Raw genomic sequence first — 26201 nt, 5'->3', positions numbered from 1 at the left:
TACCCGAGGCCACAAAGTTCTCATCTAGGCTCTTTCACCTGCCGCTTTGGACAACACCAACACTGGAAAAATCTATAATTTATGAGCATCATAAATTCTGCCCACTAACCTGAGTTATAACCCTCCCCCCCCCCCTCGCTACCAGCCGCTATTATTATAATTTGTATACAAGCCTCGCCATACACAAGTCAGGAACCCCGACTCTCCAGTCCCACTACCACAATTGTCTCCTCTTGCATTACTTTACTGTCCTAGAGTTATGACTGTACAGGGGAAAAAGCAAAAAATGGTGTCTACTCCATCAGGAAATTAAGTGGTTTGTGGCGGTGTGAATGGCACAATGGCGGGGAGACGGTGCGGCGGGCGGTCGTAATGTCCGCGCCATTGCACCCGCGGGTCGCCCTGCAACCTTCTTCCTGGGCCTTTGGGTGGCGGGGGGCGGAGGGACAATTGTATACCGCAGCCCACCCATTGTCCCCAACAGGCCTCTCACTCACTCGTCCCCCCTCCCTTTGTTCACACACTTGTACACAGCTTAATGTTCGGGCTCTAAATTACAGCTCTATCACTGCGAAGGAATCCTGCAGCCTACACACAAAGGTACAAATTCTAATTAGGCTACAACACCGCCGTGCAAGATGACAAAACTTAAATACTTCCATCATGTGTGTTACAACAAAAGCAAAGTTCTAATTGGCCATCTGTGGGCGAACACCCAGTTACACAACCACAACAACAACCACCCCTCCCCATTTCCTGCATCACCCTCACCCCCCCCCCCTCTCACTGTTTCCCCTTCTCTCCTCCCCATGTGATCCGTCACTCTCCAGCATCCATCTTCCCTATCTCTCCTTCATACACAGTACTAAAAAACTATCCATTTTCATAACTTTCTATATAAATGTTATCAATTTATCCCATTTCGTCATAATACAAATGTTTAATTTAATGTGATTTGTCATTAAAACAACTTTTGTATTTCATGTCCGTAGTGTTCTTTGTACGCTTACGGAGCATTACTAAGCAAATTTAGCGTCAGCCAGAACAATGATAGGAAGGATAATAAGAACCTTCAAACCCAGGGAGCCCATCACAATGTTCATGCTGTTCAAATCGCTTGTTTAAGTTTCGACCCCACTTTTGTTGTCCCGCCTCGAGCACTGTTCGATACCCACTCACCCCTTCAGATATGGGTCGAGTGATTGATGAAAATTAAGCCACCCAAGAGGTGGCATAGGCATGAATAGCCCGTAATCTGAAAGGGGGAACACAGAACATATACGGCACGCATACACACAAAGCCCCTAAACTATTGGGACCGTCTCAAAGCCCTCAAAATGAACTCTGAGAAGGAGATTAAGAGAGGTAACATAATATACACAGAGAATTCTAGGTCACGTCCCAAGTCTGCACAGTAAAATACTTTATTCAAGTCAGTGAAGAGCAGAGGTGCCATAAGCACACAGAACACACTGTGTGAACAGCAGAGGTCCACGGCTGTTCAATATCCTCCCAACAAGAATAAGAAATATTGCCGGAACAAAAGCAGACTAAGAAAAAATTAAGAGAGTTTTCTGCAGAAGATCCAGACGAACCGGGTTGTACCACACAACTGTAGGCGACACTGGAGTATTCAATCATTTAGTCGACTCCAGTCATCAGAAATATCTAAATTGGCTATGAATTGAAGACTTTTTGGTCGATACTTCTGGCCAACTACTACAAAAGCGGACGTGTTGCATGTACGGTCGTACGATAGCGTCCGAGACTAGTGGTGACGCTCCTTGCGTATGGCCAGACTGTGTAGGGTGACCATACAACCCAAAGGGGGGGGGGGACATACGTCCCACACACACACACAACCAACAGCAGCCGCCACAGACACTTCCTTGCCTCCCCCAACTCACGGCAACAATCCAGGTCACATGGCTGTGACCCCGATAGCCAGAGCAAGCGACCCACACACATTACCCGCCAAATTTGTGACATTCCCCCCCCCCCTTCCCCCCCGCACAATTCCTAATCGGACTTGGCCCGCGGGAGAAAATAGCTTACCGAATACCATTGTGATGTCAGAATTCTTAACAGCGTTTTTAAGTTACAAAGGCGGCCGTTAATCCCAGCAAATGGAGAAGAAAGTAGGTTCACCCGGCCGTGGGTCTCGCCATTACACATGGCGAGATACACGCTGCCTTCACCAGCTTAGTTAATCTGTTATTCAAAACGTAGACGACCGTCAGTGAATAGTGGCGCAGCGGGTGGCGGGAAGACACCTTTGATATGGTAATGTGGCGACCCCTAGGGACGCACTCCTCAAGAGCAGAGGGTAGGGGGGGACTATCACTACTTGCTACTTTGTCAAGTATCTTTCCATAGTTGTAACCTTTAGGCAGGCCACTTTGATTTATGACCAACACTTTACAAGGAAGGCGATGAGAAGTCTATTTACAATCTACTTGAGAATGGTCCAGGACGGACCGAAACGTCGTCGTCCCTTCACCTTCTAGTGTGTGGTCTGGTCAACTTACTTTGAATCTTGTCCCAAGCCAAGGTTTCTTGTTTTCTTTTAGTCACTAGAGATTTTGTTTTCGTAAAGTACGAAACGTTGCCATTTAGTAAGTCAAGTTACCAGTGCATGTGGTTGGGGGGGGGGGATAAGGACGGGGTGAGGGGGGGGGGGAAAGGGGAGGGGGTAAGGAGGGGGGGAGGGGGTAAGGAGGGGGGGAAGGGGGTAAGGAGGGGGGGGAGAGGGGGAGTCTGGGGGGAGGTAAGGAGGGGGTGGGGGGGGAAGGATAGCGGCCTACGACAGCAGGCCGGGCCAGGCCGGAAGAGAAATGATGGTCTGTACGGGGTGGTTTGAGGTCGTTTATTTAGCTTGCCAGTTATCGTGTTCACAGATGACCGCCCACAAGGCCTTAGCGATTTGTGAGAATCTGGCGGGAGCGCCTCGGGTGTAGCCTCCCTGCTGATACCGTGATCGTGTCTCACGGACCATTATCATCAGATAGGGAACTTGTCTACCAAACTTGTGTGGTCCATCTCCACACACAGTGAAAAGTTGGCTTTTTACGTAGGTAGTCAGCTAGTCATAAACATGACAAATACTGTCACTTGATTTCCTATACATCAGTTTTAAATATTAGACATTTCTTTCAGTTTTAAACAATAGATTTCATACAAAATTTGACAATATCCTGAGTTACTTTACAATTTATTTAAATATTTTAGTTTTGTTTTATTATTTTTATAAAACTAATATCAATATAGGTAAAGTACTAATTGTAATTAAGAAGCAATAAAATGCTTATCTTAACATATTAAGAAGGTTAGTTCGGTGTTTTCTATTCAACTTTTCAAGGTAAACTCAAATATCCACAACAAATTAGTATGTCACATATGCCCTTATCCATATGCCAAATATTGACTAAGCAAGTGCGAGAACGGGTTGCCTTGTGCACATGTTTGTCATTGTAATCGTCTAGACTTTGTGACCATGATCTTTGAGCACAGTGGAATAGTTGGGACACGAACGGTGGTGACCACTGGGGAAGTAAACACACTTAAGGAAGCAGGGACCAGATTCACGAAGCAGTTACGCAAGCACTTACGAACGTGTACATCTTTCCTCAATTTTTGACAGCTTTGGTTACATATATGAAACAGTTTACAAGCATGAAAACTTACCAATCAACTGTTATTGTTATAAACAGCCTCCTGGTGCTTCGGAGCTCATTAACCGTTTAATAATTGTAAACAGAGCCGCCAAAGATTGACAACAGATGCACAGGTTCGTAAGTGCTTGCGTAACTGCTTCGTGAATCTGGCCCCAGGGTGGTGGCAGCAGGCTAAACCAGTCTCGTGAACCACCCGGCCGTCCTCACCATTTGACAAGCGCCAGATATGAACGGGTTTTACCACAACAGAAGCGTTTGATCTTGGATGCTTTTAATTGCATTAACGCATCGAAATAATGACTGGTTGATAATGCAATTTTGAGGCAGTGTGGCCAACGTTTCCTCGTTACCAATATATATCTGCCTATAACACTGATTTACAACAAGAAGTTTACAATATAAAGTTTACATAAGCAATATAGTCATATTGAAATATTAATATTAGAGGTAACAGTTCATTTCATATTAATTTATTGACCTACTGGCGTATGGCTGCATAATACAACTAACACGGAAACTACAATAACTTTGGCCCGTCTTCAAGTAACAACCTATAGTTAATAAAATACAAAACTCCAGCCACACTTACGAGACAAGTGTTATGTATAAAGATTTGTCACAGAGTTGGGATTTCATCTTGTTATCCACAAATTATGGTGCCTATATATTATGATATGTATACATATATACTATAATAGACCTAAGGAAGGTTAGAGTTGATTGTTGCCTTCTTTGTCAGGCCTACAAAATTTATAGTACAAACAAAAACATTTTTAGGGTGCAACATTTTGTACTTCCATCCATAGTAACAATGTAATTATTATTATTATTAAAGGATAAAGTTCTTCAGTATACTCAAGAGTGGAGTGTGAGCGGCCAGTGCTGGCTGAGGGCAAATGTTTAGTGTATATGTGAGGGCAGCCTCAGTCAAGGATATTTAGCGAGTTTATGGCTTACTATATATCCAAAGCAATTCTATTAGTCACGTTTATTTTGTGGGAAGAGTTACTTTAAATACACCACAGAGCGATGTGGACCGTCTCCCAAGTGGTTGGCATTATGTCGTGGTATATAAATGTGAGAGACAATATCTTGTGTCTGGACCAGTAGTCGTCTCCGGCTGCTTCTTTCACCACTACCTTAAACATTAATTGTTCAAGATTGATATCTTGACTATTTATAAGTACCGATGTCATGTGAACATTGTGAGCCGAGCTTTTCATTCATTAAAGTGAATAAGAACTCAAGAACGCTGTGTGCAGATGCGCTGACCTCCAGAGCCAGCAACTTGAGGCAGCACGTGCTGCTGTAGCCTTGGAGTCCACCTACACATCTGGACGGTGTGAATTCCTACAAACTCAGATGCCAAGTTAAGTGACAAGGCTGCGGTTGTTGCAGCTGTCAATGCGGCTCGTGTCAGCTGCGGCTGTCAATGCGGCTAGTGTCAGCTGCAGCTTGTATGACTACAGCCCGAGGAGAGGTGGTGTGTAAAGTGGTTCATCATTCACAGAGGAGCGGCAGTTTGTTACCGAGAAGTTGGCCGGTGTTTACAAGGACCAGCTGAGGTGTTGGGATGAGCAGCAGGGAAGACGGCCAGTTAACCAGTACTCGCATAGTTGTGCTTCCCGGGTGTCGAGCTCTGGCTCTTTGGTCCCGCCTCTCAACTGTTCATTAGGCTCAGATTCCCGAGCGCAATAAAAATCAGGGGTTGTGTTTTCCCACAAATTTCGAGGCTTATGTTCACCGTTTACCCGCGCCACATTGTCGTGGTTGACGCGATAAGTGAGAGATAATTCATTTGGGTTACAGTGTGTGGAGAGTGGTGGGGGGCCTTTCTGCCATGTACCCTTATCTAGTACATGATAAAAGAAGGGGAAGTTATTACATCAGATAACCGATAACTAAGAAGCCGGGATTCTGGAACTGCAGCTCGAACCTTGCAATGACAAGAAAGCAACATCAAGAACACACTCACTACCTACTCAAGGCGAGTAGTCAACACGACGTGGGGGGGGAGAGTTTTTTTTTTATTATTATTTTCTACCACAGACGTGGCCACACATTTACAATGCTAACCAGCATATATACATTTTCTTCTGTCTTGAGGGGGTGCTGGTGAAGCAGACACAAGAGGGCGTCACCCAACATTATACTCTACACATCTTATGCCCAATACACCTTACATAGTTTAACTTTTATCCTTATATAAATTGGGTAAAGTTTAGATTCAGGAAACCAACGACAGCAGCTGTATTACATGCAAATTCCACAGCGACCACAATGATTAGAAAAGCTGTTGAAGACTGGGGCTCACTAGTGAACATTCTACATCTACATCAGCCAAGATAATGTTATTAAAACCAAGTCTAAAACCAGTGCGCTAAAACATAAGCGAAAAAGAAACCGGGAAAAAGGAGGAAACCCCACCTCCATTTAAAACTTTGACGCAAATATCACAGTAACAAGGTTATCGTGAATAACCGAACACAATTACGGGCTCACTATAGCCCGTGCTACATGGACATTTCGTTCTGGGTAGCTAAATCTAAAACAACAGATTCAGGAATGACTTGGGTAGTGATGTAGAAGAGGGTTGTTAATAGAACAACTTACCGGGCACCATAACACGTTCAATGACTGGACTGTTACACACCTGGGTAGAAATATGAACAAGTTTGGGTGCATATAAATAAATAGGAGCCGTTTCGTATGGGCCAATAGGCCTTTTGTGGTTTCCTTTATTCTTAATTTCTTGACCCTAATCGCTAATTTATTGAGATTTATTAAATAACGGGTGATAAGTACACGTTATGAAGTACAGGATAGACAGTCATTGTGTGTGAACGACAATGGTAACCGGCCCGGGGGGGGGGATTTTGACCATTTGGCAAGTAGCGCTTCAGTATGAGAGACGAGTGTGACGAGGGTCGAGGAAAGACTTACTGGCAGTCTGGGTCGATGGTCGTGTGAGCGGCCAAGTTATGAAGATATAAAGCACGATTTTCACCCAGGTTTATTAAGCCTAGTGTCTCACGCGACCACCAGAGGGAGATGGACCTCCACCAGGAACGGTCTCGGCTCTCACGTTGCTACTATTCTACCTCAATGTTTATCATCAAGTCTTCTCAACCGTGTTGATGTACTTGTAAAATACAACGCTGCTGTTTAATAATAGATCGTCTCGCAAATACACCTGCCCGAAACGCTTTGGGAAATAGTGGCTTTAGGCACTGTATGTACTAGCTCTATCTATAAATCGATCAAATTATGTAAAATCTCTTATGTATGTACCTTACCTGAATAAACATTTTATTTTATTTTTACACTGAAGCCTGGTCTTCTCTCCATATTTTTTTTTAAGGGAAAACTGACCGATGCAATTATTTGTATTGGTCAGTGGGCCTGAGGGTTGTATTATTATTGAGGGCGGGAGGGAAGGTTAGGTAAGGTGGCCTCGTCTTTGAGACACGCCACAGCAATCTTCCCCCGGGGGAGTGTAATGGTACTCTAACATTTACTCTCCTATAAACGTATACCACAACTAGGTCTGAGGGGCTTCTAATATCCAATCATTTGTTAATTGGAATTACGCGAATCACGCAAAGCGAACATTTCGTTCCTGGCGGAAGAGTTAATCGTTGGTGTGTATTGTGAATGGCGTGCAAGCCACTCACGCTCTCACCCAGGGCCCACAGCTGCCTCCTCACACGCCTCGCCACTCTGCCATACTTAATCTAATTCACCCCTAATGTTATGAATAGACCAACCCGGCCAGGGGCATCATAGTGCCGGTTCCAATATTCCCACGCAGCACAGCGCCGGTTTTGTAGCGCAAGTTGACAAATTATGCAACTTTCACAACACTGTCTGCAAGTGTATTCTCTCTCTTGACCATGTATTGTAATATTAATTACATCAATGTCCTTGGATCACAACCCTTGTAACTTTACCACAAATCTGAGGAAGGGAAACATGTAACTAGTACACCACATTTAAATTGGCTTAGCCTATAGAGCATTGGGGTACAGTTCTTAGACCCATTATGTGCCTCTAACCCTTTCAACTACCACTAACAGGGTGGGGACAGGGTCCACTACATCTCGCGTGATGGGGGATAGGGGTACATTACTACTAGCGTGATGGGTATAGGGGTCCACTGCCTCCCCCCCCCTCCTCACTGGATGGGGTCCACTGCCCCCCCTCCTCCTCACAGGATGGGGTCCACTGCCCCTCCTCCTCACAGGATGGGGTCCACTGCCCCTCCTCCTCACAGGATGGGGTCCACTGCCCCCCCTCCTCCTCACAGGATGGGGTCCACTGCCCCCCCTCCTCCTCACAGGATGGGGTCCACTGCCCCCCCTCCTCCTCACAGGATGGGGTCCACTGCCCCCCCCTCCTCCTCACAGGATGGGGTCCCTGCCCCCCCCCTCCCCTCACAGGATGGGGTCCACTGCCCCCCCCCTCCTCACAGGATGGGGTCCACTGCCCCCCCCCTCCTCACAGGATGGGGTCCACTGCCCCCCCTCCTCCTTATAGGATGGGTCCACTGCCCCTCCTCCTCCTCCTCAGAGGATGGGGTCCACTGCCCCCCCCCCCCTCCTCCTCACAGGATGGGGTGCATAATATATGAACTAAACTAAGCTACTGCACATGACCGACCAGCATACTTGAGGCGTTAAGGTGTTGTATACAACAAACCAAGAAGCCAACCTATGAGCACTGTGAGCTGCCACGCCCGACCCCAACACCGCCTGCTGGCCCCGTTATCGGGTAGTCCAACATGGCCGACCACAACATCTGCGAACCCCCGTTTTGTTTGTGTACTATTTTGTACTTTTCTCAAGGTGACTGGTGGTGGTGGAACCTGTGACGGGACGCGCTTCATTTTTTTCCAGCCAGTAGTGTAAACACACTAATCAACAATCAAAACACTGGAGCTAAGGCTAACTACATAAACCATTATATAATAAATTATATCAGAGAAAGGACGTTTGTGAAGATTTGAGGAAATACATTATGAAGATTGACCTCGTCAGTTGCCTGCCAGCGTACCCGTCAAATACTGAGTTACATCTACTGTTATGTCAGTATTTGACTTAATTAGCCTTGACCTATACACACGCCTGTAATATATAATTTTAACGTGAATTTGATAACGTTTATCACACTCGGCTCACATTACTGGAGCCAGGCCGCGATCCTGCCACATTAACTCATTTATTTTCCCAAGGCTGAACACTGTGCGACACGCGGCTCGCCTAATTTCATTATTTCTCGTACGTAATTATTAAAGTGGGCCGCCGGAGAGCAGCCTATAGCCGTGGTAGTGGACGAAATACTGGAACATTTTACCGCGTGCACTAGACATTATCACCCTTATTTATAATCCCCATCTCCAAACACCGATGCATATTATAAACAATAAAAACCCTTTCATAATGACGGCAATATTATAACTAATACTATTTGCAACCGTAACACAGCTGAGGAGTACTAACATCTGGCAATCTGCTGTTCAGATCTACAAGGTTACGTTGAAACTATCTACTATTCTCATATTGCTTATGGGCCATCCAATCTATTAATCAACTCAAGGGGTTAATCAATTAATCCTTTGAAGGTAGATTCTTTGGTTAACTTCATCAGCACTTATGCATTCACAGACCAGCGTGGGATACAATCCACATTAAGTAGACTGCTTAAAGATGCACGAATTTGGAGAACTAAAATAAATGTAATTTAATTTAATTCAAAATTATCAGTTACCAGAAACGTTAGCCCAATACCCTCAGTTCGCCAACTGTAGTTAGTAAATGGTCGATTACGGCCTTTCCATCGGCGCCCGCTGGATCATTATTAGCTGCATGATAACCAAATAAAATTATGAAACTAGCTGACTGCATATACAAATTGCGTAGCTTGGAGACGGCATTTGTGATATTATATTAATGAGTTTTGGACGGAGCTAAGGTTCAAGTCAACAATACTCAACCGTAAACATTTACCTGGCCTGTCTTCAACGATGTCTCCCTCAAAAAAGCCAACACACACACACACACACACACACACACACACACAAATCAGGCAAGAAAGAGAAGGGTGGGCAGACTGCACATTTTTGGATTGCCAGAGAGCCTTTGATACAGTACCACACAAGAGGCTAGTGAAAAAAAAGCTGGAAATGAGTGAAAGGGAAGATACTCCATTGAATAAAAGAGTACCTAAGCAACAGGAGACAACGAGTCAGTGTGAGGGGTGAGGTCTCAGATTGGCGAGATGTTACAAGTGGAGTACCGCAGGGGTCAGTCCTTGGACCTATACTGTTTCTGATATATGTAAATTATCTCCCAGAGGGTATAGATTCGTTCCTCTCAATGTTTGTTGATGATACAAAAATTATGAGGATTGAAACAGAGGATGATAGGAGGAGGCTACAAGATGACTTAGACTTTAGTGAATGGTCCAACAAATGGCTGTCAAAGTTCGACCCGAGTAAATGCAAAGTAATGAAACTAGGCAGTGGAAACAGGAGGCCAGACACAGGATACAGAATAGGAGATGAAGTACTTAATGAAACAGACAGAAAGATCTAGAAGTTGATATCACAAAGAGCCAAAGCTCAACCCCCGCAAGCACAAATAGGCGAGTACACACACCCCTATACATCAATATACTTCTAAGCCTAAACAAATCCGGACTTCATTTACTTCAGAAATTATTAACATTATCTTGTTATTAAATAAGTTAAACCGTGCAAATTTAAAATAATTGAAAACGTTCCCGATTTGCATACAGGCCCATTAGTTCTTATGTTTTTAAGGTTGGATAGTGAAGTGCAGATGCTCATAGTAAATTAAGCCAAACTTCTTGGTGAAAAAGGAATTGAGGGCGCAAGTTCAGACTCGAGTACTTTGGGCGCTTACTGCGCTCATCCAACCTGTCCTCTTACAAAGAACGTCGTATTTCGGTCGTATGCGTTACACAAGGCCAAAAACTTGTACTAGAAAACGGAAGCGGCTCACGATTGACGTACAGTCCCGTTTTCTATTTTGGGTCCTCTGGTAGGTTAGGAGAAGACACTTTAACTTTACGAAATCCACAAGGGCCGCGACGAGGATTCGAACCTGCATCCGTTTAACTTGACCGTTTTCTTAACGTTAGGAAACCTCAGGAGGACGGACTGGCTTATCACACCGGGATTGTGACTACTCATCACTTATCAAATTATAGCGGCACTAACGTATCCAGGAGCATAGCAATTATATACAATTCGCTGAGCCGTAGATGTGGCCGCGCTGAGTCAGGTGTATGAGGTGATGCTGTGTTGGCAACATTACTTCACCTAGTTGCCAAACACTGACCGACACTAATCTACGCCAGTCCCACCTACTCTTTTTTTTTTATCAATATCAAGAGTGTATTCTTCCTCCTGTGGTATTCTTTGAGATTTATTCCAACAATATCAAAACTTAAATATTTTTATCGGAAGGTGATCCAACTTGAGACTTTTTAACCATTTTTGAACAAAAATAACAAATCTTTGCAGCTATAAAAGGCATTCCGCAAATCATACAAATACAAATAAAGCACAGCTGTGGAGGATATTGAAGAGTAGAAGTGAAATACCAGAGTTGAAGTTACTTATTAAGCAAGGTAAGCATAGAGAGGCCAGGCTGTACCACAAGCCGCCTCCAGCTGTCAAAAAATATAAATATATATTGTAAAACCAACAATGGTAGCAGAGCAGCAACTTACTCCACCGGGAATAAAGAAAATGTCGACAAGTCGTAGCATTTACTAATTAATTTTAACAAACCGCCGACATTTAATGGAAGCTTAACAGAAGGGCGCTCCCCTTCTTAAAGTATATTACCAACTATAGTTATTTCACAGCCTGTTATTATAGTTTTGGAATAGGCTGCGAATTATATAATAATTTAGTAAAAACTGAAGCCTCAAGTCTAAGATATTAAAATTACGAGAAAAAATCCCATTATACTTTAACTGCGTTGGTGTATGCAGACAAGGCAATTTCTATCATTGGTTTCAATCACTGTCCTCTAGAGAATTTGTAGTAGCCTCCTCCTGTTCCTTTTCACTCGTCTATTTTAAAGTAATGCTTTACTTTTACAAAGTCTGCTTTTCCAAGTTTTCCACCAAGCCATTTGCGCTACTGCTCATCATAATTTTTTTGTCGTCAGAGAGGCACTGTTCCCGCCTCCCCTGACCGTGGCCCTGAGCCTGGCAACAGAGGGCCACAGAGGGCCAGAGGGACCACAATTACCCACAACCAAGGCCTGATTTCTCCCGAGGCCGCCACTCCGTCCCCCACACCCAGCCCAGCCTCCAACCATCGCCTCTCCACCAAGAAAGCTGTACTAAACAGGCCTACCTTAAGCCCCGAGCTGTTTGTTTAATTTCCCCAAGTCTACTCGTGCACTAATATTTATGCCAACTACACGTACTGTCCGCCGTATTGAATCAGTCTTTAGTGTCTAACTATGGAACAAGTTTATGTAAAAAAAAAAGTACATATTTCTCGGGCCAATCCTCTGAGAAAGGCCAGACCAGAGGCCCTTCTCCTTGACGCGTCACCCCAAGATTTATTAGTACTAACTTGTGGACGACGGGTAATGTGCACAACTCCGGGAAACTATTTTTTACGCGAAGAAAATGTTAGCTAAAAGTAAATGAGAACTCGGTATTAAAGAAAGTAAAGAGAAATTTACATAAACCTGATAAGTGTGTTGGAAAAAAGAATGGAAGTATTTAGTGTGAAGACGGAAAAGTTTGGGCACTAAGGAGAGGGGGAGGTTGTGAGGAGTCTGGACCCCTTAGGCAGTTAATGAGGAGGAATTCACGAGGGAGGGGGAGCTATTTGGGGTACTCAAAAAGATATTAAAAGAGTCGAGCGATCAATATTACCAAACTAATGGGGGAAACACTGCAGGCAGAATTTGTAAATTTTAGTACCCGTTCATTTCTGCTTGTCCATCTTATTCTTATCTATATATTGACAAGCGAACGTTATCAGACGTGTGTGTGGAGGGAAGAGTTGATGGAGCGCGCGCTGCTAATTATGGGAAACAAAAGTGTGTACACAAGTCTTGGCTCGTACACAGGTCTTGGCTGGTCGACAAGATACCGTAACGTACACAACCTGATCCTGGCGCCAAACCTCTCTCAGTATCGTACCACCTTCCATCTACCAATGACATGCCAAGTTTAAATTGGCGGTAGCTTTCCCAACCAATCGCAGAGCAATCCTTCAGACAATCTCCGGAGCCAATCACGAGGATTTCAGGATGGGTGTGTGAGGCGAGAGCCAGTAAGAGCGGCGGAGGCGAGCAGGGAACCAATGAGGCGGCGGCGCGGGGCATACGCCTCTTGCCGCACCACCAGGTCTTACTGGGACCTGCGGAGCGGGGCACACGCCTCCTGCCGCACCACCAGGTCTTACTGGGACCTGCGGCGCGGGGCATACACCTCCTGCCGCACCACCAGGTCTTACTGGGACCTGCGGCGCGGGGCATACGCCTCCTGCCGCACCACCAGGTCTTACTGGGACCTGCGGCGCGGGGCACACGCCTCCTGCCGCACCACCAGGTCTTACTGGGACCTGCGGCGCGGGGCACACGCCTCCTGCCGCACCACCAGGTCTTACTGGGACCTGCGGCGCGGGGCATACGCCTCCTGCCGCACCACCAGGTCTTACTGGGACCTGCGGCTCTCCACCGTAAAAAGAAGGAAAAAAGCTCTTTCGCTTTGAGTAGCCAGCTGGTAAAAAATACAACGTTGCCACACGAACACTGCCTTCAACTATGTAATTTGTCAGGCAAATATAACTGTTTTGTCCGGATACGTGTAATCAGTGAGATTCAATCAAGCTTCCGTGAAATGAGCTGCTTGGGCCAGACCAATGTAAACACTAAAAATACTCAAGCCTTCATATCTACTACATTACGCGACATGAACACATATCTACTACACTACCCCACATGAACACATATCTACTACACTACACGAACAAAATTATTCAGGGTTTACTGGCTATTATTGTTCCGGGATTCATATTTTTTGTATGACCAAGTCAAAAGTTCAGCGGAAGATAATTGTTTTATCTTAATACTGTTCAGGGATGAAACATTATCATATAGATTATCAAGTGATATTGCAAACACAAACGTTGCATATTCGTATTTCTAAAGAAAGTTGTTTTGAAATGCTCGTAAATGTAAAATTTAAAATAGTTGTGTACGAGATGTGGATCTATTACCGCACTCTGGGCTATTTTCTCCATACAACACGCGCACACTTCCCCACACACCAGACGCAAGTACTCTACACGCGCACACTTCCCCCACACACCAGACGCAAGTACTCTACACGCGCACACTTCCCCCACACACCAGACGCAAGTACTCTACAGCGCTCCACTGTCTCTTGGCTTCCCTCTTAGATTCACCTACTGGGAACAACAAGTTCCAAGTAGCACGGGCTATGGCGAACCCGTAGTGGACTTGTATGGCAACTGTTGTACATGTACACGTTAGGCTTATATCGAGATGTAGAATCGAGCTATTAGCTCTTGGATCCCGCCTTTCTGAACATTTTTCCCTCTTATGTCTACTACATATATTTCTCAACGCGCACGCACCCATCCCCTGGAAGCAGTCCGTAGCATTCGTCTATAACTCCTAGGTACCTTTTTACTGGTTGGTGAACAGACGCATCAGGGTGAAAGAAACTCCATTTGTTTCCGCCTCCGCCGGGAATCGAACCCGGGCCATTAGGACTATGACTCCTGAGCGCTGTCTACTCAGCCGCGAGGCCCCTTATGTGTGTGCGCGCGTGTTGTGTGTACTCGCCTATTTGTGCTTGCAGGGTTGAGTTTTGGCTCTTTGGTCCCGCCTCTCAACCATCAATCAACTGGTGTGTGTGTGTGTATGTAAGGGGGGTGGGGCCGCAAGATGGTGTATATGGGTGTACACGTGCGTGCAGGTGGAGCTATACTAGTGCACACGCGCGTGCAAGGGGCCCCAGGCTCCTCTCCCGACACCACCATGTATGAATATTCGGTAATGAGGGCTGACGCCGGCCGCTGCCAGCTAACCCAATCTACATGGACGAGGTGCAGCAGGCGCGCCATCACACTATTTGACTCTCACGGATACGAATAGTTTCCAAACATTTTTGCGCCTACATTTCTAGAGTAAAGTTTGCTAAAAGAAAAACACGAAGCCAACAATTAAGTCTAATCTGGAAACAAACTAATAAACCAAGAGTAAATAAGAAGCAATTTAATTAGCCTTTCACAAAAAAGCGGGTTATAATTAGCCAGAGTGGCCGGCCTGACCTCAGCTCCGCATATCTGTGTCCGGGGAACATTGGACGGATGTAGATAATACTGTTTGGGGGCTCCAGCCCCCTTCCCCCCGTGTTTGGGGGCTCCACCCCCCTCCCCCCGTGTTTGGGGGCTCCAGCCCCCTTCCTCCCGTGTTTGGGGGCTCCACCCCCCCTCCCCCCGTGTTTGGGGGCTCAACCCCCCGCTCCCTCCCGTGTTGGGGCTCCACCCCCCTCCCCCCCGTGTTTGGGGGCTCCAGCCCCTCTCCCTCCCGTGTTGGGGCTCCACCCCCCCGTGTTGGGGCTCCACCCTCTCACTGACATCGAACGAGATGTCAGCTAGATCTAACATCACACCGAAGCTGTCTCCAGAGGCCCACATCAAAAATGATATCATCAGCGGCATATGCTAGATTGGCCAACATCAGAACCGCGTTTAGAAACTTCAAGTAGGGTATCGTTCAAAATCTTGTCCACTATGTCAGACCAATCCTGGAGTATGCAGCTCCTGCCTGGAGTCCATACTCTAGTTAAACACAAGACAAAGTTAAAGAAGATTCAGAGGTATGCCACCAGACTGGTCCCAGAACAGAGGAATGAGTTACGAGGAAAGGCTAAGTGAGCTAAACCTCACGTCCCTGGAAGACAGAGTAAAGACATGATAACCACCTACAAAATTCCCAGCGAAATTGACAGGGTAGACAAATAAACTATTTAGGATGGGTAGAACACGAACAAGGGGACACAGGTAAAATTGAGTACCCAAATGAGCCACAAACACATTAGAAACAACTTTTTCGCTGTCAGTAGTTGACAGGTGGAATGCATTAGGCAGTGATGTGGTGGAGGCTGACTCCATACACAGTTTCAAGTGTAGATATGATAGAGCCCAGTAGGCTCAGGAATCTGTACACCAGTTGATTGACAGTTGAGAGGCGGGACCAAAGAGCCAAAGCTCAGCCCCCGCAAGCACAACTAGGTGAGCACAACCCTCCCTCCCCCACTCTTCACCCCCCCCCCTCACATCACGCCACCATCTCGCCAGGTGTGGTGGCAACTTGCCACCACATACCGTGTGCTGTGTTTAAATGGAGAAACTCTGTACCAATTGTCTAGGCAATTTTGTTTATTATATACCGCAATTACAAGTGATCCTACACACCTATAGCCATGCCATTTCTTGGCAATACAGATTCTTAACTATAGATAAGAACGTCTTCCATGCGAGAGGTTGGCATCAGGTGAACGTTTTCCCTCAAGGTGATCTCTGCCGGGGAAGTGGGCGTCGACCTCCGGGGCCGATCTTCCTACTTTCATCCTGGGTTAGAGAGGCAGCTGTGCACACCCGTCACACTCGCTACCGTGTGTGTGGCTTTATAGTCCAACCTCACCCAACACCGTTGCCTGAGCAGGCAGTTTTAACCCTTCACATGGTGGTGGTGCTGTGATAAGCTTAGCTGTTGGTGGTGGGGGCGTCGGCCCGGCCACCACCACCACCGCAGTTGACACACAACCCATTAACAATATTATACCCTGTATTAAGTATACAGTATTATACATAATAACGGCTACAAAATAATCCATGAACGAATCACCGACCAAAAAAATGAAGGAATATGCTAAGTGAACAATTATAAATTAATAAAAATCTTTGGTCCGCGTGTTAACGTTTGCTAATGACAGGAGCCGGAGTGTGGGAGCCGGCTCCCAGACGTGCCGGCACGGTGACCTTGGCAACACCTCCACTCACCCCTCCACCTGAACATGTTGGAATGGCCACACACTAAACCATTCCACCAAAGTTTAGAATACAAAATGATTACGATCTTGTCTGGTAAACTTTAAGATTAATATATACTAATCGTTTAACACTAACAGGTCTAGGATCAGTTATACAACTACCCTGAACTGTCAAGGGTTATAGAGGCTGTGCCAACAGTTAGCTACGTGATGCTAAACTCCACATTGCTATATGGTTAGTCATACAGGGGCAACAGTCCGTTGTCACCTTGAGCCTCTGTTGGACAGGTGTCTGGACATATTTCAAAGAGTCTCTCCCTGGTCTGGGTGGCGCGCACACTAACCCAGACAACCAACACTTCCTACTTTCACAACCTCCTTGCTCCTACCAACCCAACTTGCTCACCCTTTCCTTCCCCGTCAGCCAACCCCCACACCCACCCTTCTCGTACCCTTGCTTCAAACTTGCCACTTCCCGAGATTACTTTGGGGTAGTTATAAAAATATTTCAAAACCTTTCTACTTTGAATGCGAGGCTTCTGCCACTTAAATAAACGCATAGTTTTGTCTGAACCCAGAGAAGTTCAGCACACTTAAGCCATAACAGTTGTGCCAACTACCTTTCCACTGTGTCTATAGACTAAGAAATACTCTTAGAACTAAATCACTAAAAGGAAGTCGACTTGTAGATATTCAGTATTAGAAGGTGCTGGTGATGAACTTTGCACACCAAGTCATAAATATTGGGAAAATACAGCGAAACATTTACCAAGTATTGTCTTACCTTCTCTCTGAAGACTATAATATGTAACACTCACCTCTCATCACAGGCGCAGTGGTTGATAGTGCCGATGGCCCAGTTCATGAGGTCATACTTGGTCTCGAAGGATCCGATATAATAGGGACAGTGCATATCATGCTGACGACAGCACTTGTCAGCCCCGGAGGAGCCACCAAGCTCCCCGTATACCGAGGCTCTGTACCCGGCGCCACACCACTTGGTCGAGGGAAAGAACCGCAGGTGTTCCAACACGGCCCGCCGCCACCTGGGTTCAAGACATACACTAGCTACTTACCCACGTCCATACCGCTCCCTCTGGTACACACCAACATTCCTCACCTCGCATCGAACACCACCAGACAACTGCCACATCACTAAGGACCACAGAGAAACTAGCAACCCTCACAAGAGACGCCTTCTGTCGAGCGCATCACGTCCACAGACCGTAGAAGAGCACAAGCGTCCAGGAAACCATCCTGCACTTACCTTTCATCACAGAGGCAGTGGGAGGCTGTAGTGAGGTGAGAGTTGTAGATACCGTACTTGGCTTCCAACCCGCCGATGTTGAGGGGACATCTGTCATGCTTGCGGCAGCAGGCGTCCGCACCCACGAAGCCAGCCAGGTCATTGTAGGACTTTGCCAAATCGTCGTTGCCACACCACTTGGTCCCCGGCAGGACCAGCAGCTCGTTCAAAATCCATCGCTTCCGCCTGCGTCAACACCACCGTCACCCAACTTTTCAGCGCAGTTGCTTACTTCATTATTTTCATATCCACAACATAAATGTCCACCAAAGCCCATTAGACAATATAGCAGCATTTTTTCCCTCATTAGACAGAATATAACAGCATTTTCTTTTCAGCGGGACTGCCCATAACCACTAACAACTGCCAAGCAACTTTACACGGCAACATTGACCGTAATTCACTCTAGCGGCTAACAATGGTAACTCAGACCTACACATTAAGGCAAGATCTGCGAGAGCATAAAAATCTGTTTATACAGATGTTATAATTATCCTTTGAAAATTTAATTGTGAAACGCCAAAATAGCTTTTTAATCCCTCAATACGTGCATTAGTTTCATTAACAGCCTCCAAATTCACAGCCTAAATTCGTATATAAACATAGGAATGAGTAATTATGTAAGTATGTCAACCTCTTGACATGCTGGAGTGTATTAACGGCTTTAAGGTTATTCACCTTAATGTTGGATGTTGTATAAAAACAAGTCTTTTTCAAAAATAATTTTTTTAACGAAATTATTTTTAATATAAATTACTGACTTATCTACAAGACGCTGAGGGTAGAGGTGGTGAGGGGGGGGGGGGTGAGTAGCTAACCTCAATCTTTCCATGTTCTTATAACGTTACTTCAATAAAATTCCATAAAGCATTAATGCTTCACAACGATGTCAGTTGAGTGAACATTGCCGCGCATGGTAATGAAGTTGGTGTATTTTGCACGGTGGGAATATTAACACTAACCTAACCGGAGATTATCCGGGATACCCCAGACACTAAAGAGGTCTCCAGATGCTAGGCTGTAAGGAATTAGAAAAATTTAAGCAAATCTAGTAATGTAGAGTCACAGGAGAGGTGTACCCAACTTCTGTGTGTATACGATGAAAGTTTACTCGTGTTCTGGAAAATGTTCAGGGGAAAAAGTATATTTGCTGGGAGGTTCATCACCTATTGCGGTGCCTTAATATCCCTCCAGAGGTTGAAAGGCCTCAAGCCTAACTACAAACCAATAGAATGAAACGCATTAGGATAAAGCAAGGCTTGTGTTAGCGCCACTGGAGGCCTCGTAAACTAACGAAAGATAAATTACAGAAACACCAAGCTGGACTTAAATAGAAAAGTAACAAAATTGGTAGAGCGAATTAAATTAAGTACACGCTGTGTTGCCAACATTCCTCATACATTAACATTAACCCGGAGCAAATAATAGTTTTAACGTGATATCGCATGGCGACTGGTAATATTATATATCACGTGCGCCACAGATCTGCAGCCGAACGTCATCATCTGGGGCATAAATCCAGTCATGAATATTGGGTATTGTAGGGTTCAGTGATGCCAATAAGATCGGTCTAGAGAAATTAGAAAGATTTGATAATATTTTTATTACTTCCGTGTGAGAGATAAACTTTGGTCAGACATTAGGGTCAGACGCCTAGGGATAGCCTCATCCAAATTTGTATCGATAATGGTGCGAGGTAAGGGATGGATATATAGGGTAGTCTGGGTCGGGTTAGGCTCAAGTTAACTGCTTTAAGAAATATATCATTTAACCCAACACCCACGAACGATTATCTAAAATTATCATGTCTGAAATGGATCGGGAATGTGACGTCCGTGGTTTGTAAGATTACTCTCGTCATTTACTGTGCAATTTCTCAATATACCCTATTTTCCTAGAAAATGGAAAGCGGGGGAGAGGTACAGAACAAAAGGTAGGGGGAGTGGGGGGAAGAGACTAAGGTGGTGCGGGAGAGGGGACAGTGAGGGGGCAGGACAAAGGGCAGGGGGGAGGGGGGGATTACAATTGTTTCAGTCTTTTAATACATTTTCTAAGAGAAGGGAGAGAGAGAAAGGGGGGGGGGGGAGGTTGTAGACTGAAGATGAGGGGGAAAAGAAGGGAAAGCTACGAGGGGGCGACCACGAACCACAAAGCAGCAGTTCGCCGCTCCAGTGGGCAAAGTGAATGAAATGTTATCTACGATATGTAGATAGCAATTTATATGACTAGGGCGTGGATCACTGAACACATGCAGGCCAAACTGGCAACCTTGGGGAAGGCCTAAGGTTCCAGTTGGGTCTCTGGTGTCCTTCCTTATTGTGGGTGTTTGTGGCTCAGTTGGCAGGACTGTGGCCTACTGTGGTCTGAGGTGGAGGACTGATGGTCCAAGTCAATGAAGTGCTGTTATCCACAGATTGATTGAGTGATGAAGATTAAGCCACCCAAAAGGTGGCACGGGTATGAATAGCCCGTAAGTGGTGGCCCTTTGGAGCCATTACCAGTATCAAGAGCTGGTTATGGTTATCCACAATATAATGTTAGCAATATATATCCCCGCCCCCCCCCCCCACACCCGGGTGAAGGAAGGGAAGGGCCTCGCGGCTGAGTAGATAGCGCCTGGGAGTCCTAGTCCTAATGGCCTGGGTTCGATTTCCGGCGAAGGCGGAAACAAACGCCAAGAGTTTCTTTCACCTTGATGCACCTGTTCACCTTAGCAGTAAATAGGTACCTGGGAGTTAAACAGCTGCTACGGGCTGCTGCTTGGGTATTGTGTGCGTGTGTATTAGATAAATATATGTAGTAGACATAAGATAAACAGATGGGTTAGAAAGGCGGGGTCCAAGAGCTAATAGCTCGATTCTACAGACAAATGTTAAACACACACCATACGAGTGCGTGTCCAGTTGGAGGACAGATGCATGGGATAGCTTCACCCAAATGTGCAAGGAGAATAGTCTCGTGTAAGGTAGTGATATGGGTTGGGTAGACCTAAGTTAAATGCTTTAAAAGTATCAGACTGTAAACACACCTGTATGTGTGATTATATATATATATATATATATATATATATATATATATATATATATATATATATAAAAACACCACTATAAACCAATGAGCCTTCGGGGATTCGAACTTGGGCAGCCAAGGTCTCGCTACTGGTTGTCCAGTACTGATAACAGTACATCATCGCCGGAGGAGTGGTGTCAATACTGGAAACCCAGTGACGACACCCTGGAAGCCCGGGTTTGAATCCTTGATAGGGGGGGGGGGGGGTATTCTTTATAGTTCAAGTATGTTTAGTGAGACAAGAAAGAAATACATCTCAAAGGGATAGAGTAGCTTAGGCTATTTCTACACCCTCAGTTTATAGTGATAACATTGCGTGCGGGACCATTCAAATATATCTTTATGTACAAGAGAATGTGCGAGGACGGAGGGTAGATACCATTAAACTTTGCTGCATTAAGGGTGATTTTATCAGAAGTGACGTGGGGGGGGGGGTCGGCTACCTAATGGAGTGGGGGAGTGGGGGTGGCGAATGCCCAACACTAGGGTTGCCGAATGGGCATTTCCCCTCCCCCCTTCAATACCAGGGCTGCCTAATGGGCTCCTATTCCCCCCCCCCTCCCATCCCAATCCCAATCCCCGACTATCCACCTACTACGCCAGGGCCACCCTACTGCACATGCCTCCACTACCATGAGGATTTAACCCGAATCCCGATAACCCGAAGAGAAGGTGAAATATACAAGTGGAAGTTTGATATTAAAATAGAAAAGTCGAGTTATTTTTATGGAGTCAGCTTATCAAAGATGTGTATTAAGCGAGACAGTCAAAGGTAGAGGCATCTTACTGGAGATACAAACTGTCGATACTTTCGATCAACTAATGCACCTATTGGGATATTTAAATTATAACAAATATCGGTATTAATCCGATAACCGTTCGTTATCGCGGCTGAAAATGTTCGTTAACCTTCCTAACCGGTTGCTGCGGCAGTTGTGGGAGTGGGAGCCGTGAGACGACCCTTCAGGACGACCCTGTAGGTCGTGACCCTGTAAGGACGACCAGCGTAGCCACCACTATGCTACCTGTAGCTCAGGCTTCATGCTCAAACTACAGTATACATCAATACATCGTGCCAATTACAGGTCAAGCTATATAAACATTCTACAAATACAGTACAGGCTTCATAAATATTGTGCAAACTACAGTGCAGGTTATATAAGCTACAAATACATTACAGGCTACACCAATGCTCTGTGCTAATTACAGTAAATGCTTTAAACACTTAATGTGACAAAACTAGTTTCAGTATAGCGAAGCCTTTTATCACTACAATTCAATCTACATGTGACTAAGTAATAAAGCAAGACAAATGGGCAAACAATGATTATAAGCGACTACATATAGGTTACGCACTTGAGGATAATGCATTCAACAAATTATCAAAAAATGAACCAAATATAGAATGATTAGATCATCTAAGTGGAGCAGAAACTAGCCATAGCGAGGCTTTTAGACCTGCATTTCAACCATAACTACTTCGTGCAAAGTCAAGGAAATACAGAGAAAAAATAAGTTAAATAATTTGAAAAATATAAAATTAAAACTTTAAATATTTAAATTTATGGTTTATAGGCTACAAATCTAATTTGTGTGTATTTAATCTAAGGTATTGATTATGAACTAGGATAACATTTTGTACCTAATGCTGGCTACGCCATGCAAGCCAGTGAAATATAATCTCTATATATACTATTCTCTATAAATACAAGAAACAATTTGCTGAATGTTTTGGGCATTTCAACATTTAAGAAAATTAGGAACGCTTGACATTTTAAACTGAAGCGAGAGTATAGGCATTTTATAATAATAACGTTCTAAAAACAATTTTGAACTTTGCCACACAAGTTCTGATTCACGAGATATAATTTTTTTGTTATAGGAAATAAGTGAATGCAACTTCTAAAACAGATTAAAATGTCAACAAAATGTGCCTTATTTTCTATGGAAACCTTAATACCCGAAGTCCTAGGCTGTATACACACACCTTGGTTGATGGAGCTCTCCACCCCCACCCTGTGCTGGCATACAGCATGTACTACGCAAACCTAATATAGCCTTCCTGGCCGCCACCTCTAATAAGCCCACAGACGGAACTTCAAAGTGCAAGATCGAAGATAGAACCTTCCAGAACAAGTTCAGAAACAACCTCAAGTACAAGCTCAGATAACTTCAAGTGCAAGCTCAAAAAGACGGAATCTCAAGTGGCCAGACAAGTTCTAGAGAAGTAGAAACTTGAGGAGTTGCGAGGCGAGAGTGAGCAGGCGTGGAAGCAGCGGTAGGACACAACACAGGACCAGGGAGGGGGATGGGGGGTAAGGGGGAGGTCCTGTGTTGTACCACCATGGTGGTACAACACAGGACCAGGGGCGGGGGAGGTAGGTCCTGTGTTGTGTACCACCATGGTGGTACAACACAGGACCAGGGGGTACAGGTAGGTCCTGTGTTGTACCACCATGGTGGTACAACACAGGACCAAGGACAGGGGTTCTGGCTGCCGACCACGATGACCTGAACAAAGGTCATGGTGGTCGACTATAATATATTACTAGGTTACGTGCATTTAACACTCTTGAATGATATTAAGACATTAATTATATTATAGGCATGATTCAAGAAACAGTGCAGTACTAAAGCATACACGACTGTAGCCAAATAGAACATTTCAGAGGGAAGTAGTGTTGCAAATGCACAAAAATGAACACTTATACTGATTAAGAGAAAACAGTACTGCACTTTCCAAATGCATTTTTCGCTTTTGTTTTAACAAACCATGCTATTTTATTTATATATCATGAGATAATGCTCAAGTTGCACTGGTTATAGACGAGGGCAATTCAAGTTTACCTGGACTGTGTCTGGCTGTTGTGATGACTCCTCTGGGACCGTCTCCGCGCCTTCACCGCCTTCCTCACGGTACGATGGTGAGTCTTGCACTATACATGAAACCACAATCAAGGCAATGAATATCACCTTCATAGATTACATTCTTATCCTTAAACAAATATTTACCAAGAAAATCGCTCGATATTCATTTACTGGCCAAGACATTAATATAAAAAAAAAAGAGTGTGGCAGAGAGGAGAAGGGAAGCGTGAGAAGCTGTCGTTACCTGTGCCCTGAGGTCCCTGAAGTGTGTGATGGGTCTCAGGTATTCTGGCAGCTCACTCTCACTGTCCAGGTGCACGAATGTCACGTTGTGGAGGCGCTCCGACCACCGCCCTGAGCAAGGATAACCATACATCATCTAAATTGTGTTCCGAACCATCGACACATTTCAGGAAATATCCAACTTGGACGTTAAGTAACCCCCAAACATTCAGCAACAACCCCAAACGTTAAGTAACTACATGGTTTTCAAAGGGAAATTAACATTGTAACTTTAGAAGTGTACTCGAAGACTGATCAAGTGTGTTACATACCGGTAGGAGTGTTTCTGGCCGTCTCTACATCGTCGTCGAAGGTGTCCAAGAAGCGGTCTACCTCAGTGTGGTCCGAGGTCAGCTCGCAGTCTCTGAGCGAGAGGCCGTCGACATTCAGATCGTCCGACACCTCTCCGACGTAGATGAGGGTCAGTAGGTGACGACGATGACTGACTTGTCTCAAGACCAGCCCGCTGTAGAGTACACGACCATCATTAATATCGAGGTCCTGGTACATGGGGATAGATAGATAGGATACATGGGGCTGGGAGGCAGATTGAGGCTAGGAGCAGGAAGCAACAATAATTACCATGATACCAGAGAAGCCCAGGGGTAAACCTATCATTAACATGGAGGTATAATAAATGTTTATTCAGGGAAATGTATATACGAGCTACAGTGTTGTGAATGTAGACAAGAGCTAGTACATACAATGCCTAAAGCCACTAATACGCACAGCGTTTCGGGCAAGATCCCCAATATAGACAGTGCTGGAATACTCCTATCAAAAAGGATCTTCGAGGACCAGCGTAGAGGTAGTTATGGGTGAATGAAAGTAGTGACGGAAATGGTACACTAGACACCCAGTGAGAGGGACGGGGCCGGTGGGAAGGCAGGATTGATTGATTGATTGATAAAGATTAAGCCACCCAAGAGGTGGCATGGGCATGAATAGGCCCGTAAGTGGTGGCCCTTTTGAGCCATTACCAGTATCAAGAGATGATACTGGAGATCTGTGGAGGTGCGACTGCACCCTGCGTCAAGGCAGGGATCCCACTTCTCTTAAATTAAGGATAGTCATCCTCTGTGTCACACCACTGAAGTAAATAACACTCCTTAATGGGATAAAAATCCACTGGCTTGCTCAGGCCGCACCTTAACTCCGAGGCTTACCAAGGTCTTGCCTGTGATAATATACAACCAAAGATAAAGTAATTCCCCATCTCATAAGGTTACTTTATCTTTACGTGTAAACTGAATTTTGTTTATAACATTAAAGTATTGCCTCCTAATTGGAAATAAGAACTTATTTCCAATTGAAAATTAAAATGTAGCATAGTCTACACAAGTAAATGTAATAAATATACTCATCTTTACTTACTCTCACTCAAACATTCATGGCTAATACATATTAGTAGAAGGTATAAGTTTATCTTAGTAACTAGCAATTGATGGAAGGAAAACTTCAAATACAAGCATACACAACACAATGGTACGACTCCACTACGACGCCAAAGTGACTCCAAGAGAAGTTCTGTAGGTACCTGGTTGATACCGGCTTGATGGGGTTCTGGGAGTTGTTCTACTCCCCAAGCCCGGCCCGAGGCCAGGCTTGACTTTTGAGAGTTTGGTCCACCAGGTTGTTGCTTGGAGCGGCCCGCAGGCCCACATATCCACCACAGCCCGGTTAGGTCATGCACTTTTTATTAAACAGTTTAGTTTTCTCTTGAAGATGTCTACGGTTGTTCCGGCAATATTTCTTATAGTCCCTGGGAGGACGTTGAACAACCGCGGACCTCTGATGTTTATACCAACATGCATTCAACCACTAATTTTTCCACCTAAAATTTAAACTACGAGGGTCATTCACTCTAATTTTTGCCAGGCATTGTTGATTATGTCTCCGGCAGTAAGTGGCAAGTTCAT

The 26201-nt window shown here is 45.0% G+C and overlaps 1 protein-coding gene across 1 annotated transcript in view; it reads right to left on the bottom strand.

Moving 5' to 3' along the window:
* LOC123754340 (group 3 secretory phospholipase A2) overlaps nucleotides 1-26201 on the bottom strand; it is a 32416-nt gene that overhangs the window by 4875 nt on the left and 1340 nt on the right. Inside the window, exons 2-5 of the mRNA XM_045736646.2 lie at nucleotides 24555-24748; nucleotides 24245-24354; nucleotides 23980-24068; nucleotides 18025-18249 (exon numbers count right to left, since the gene is read on the bottom strand). Of these exons, the coding sequence (XP_045592602.2) occupies nucleotides 18025-18249; nucleotides 23980-24068; nucleotides 24245-24354; nucleotides 24555-24748 (618 nt within the window). The remainder of the gene's footprint in view (nucleotides 1-18024; nucleotides 18250-23979; nucleotides 24069-24244; nucleotides 24355-24554; nucleotides 24749-26201) is intronic.

The sequence above is a fragment of the Procambarus clarkii genome, chromosome 18 (genome assembly GCF_040958095.1).
Source record: "Procambarus clarkii isolate CNS0578487 chromosome 18, FALCON_Pclarkii_2.0, whole genome shotgun sequence".
Taxonomy (NCBI): Eukaryota; Metazoa; Arthropoda; class Malacostraca; order Decapoda; family Cambaridae; genus Procambarus; species Procambarus clarkii.
Note: the sequence above shows the minus strand (reverse complement) of the source record. Positions and strands in the feature narration are given on the sequence as shown.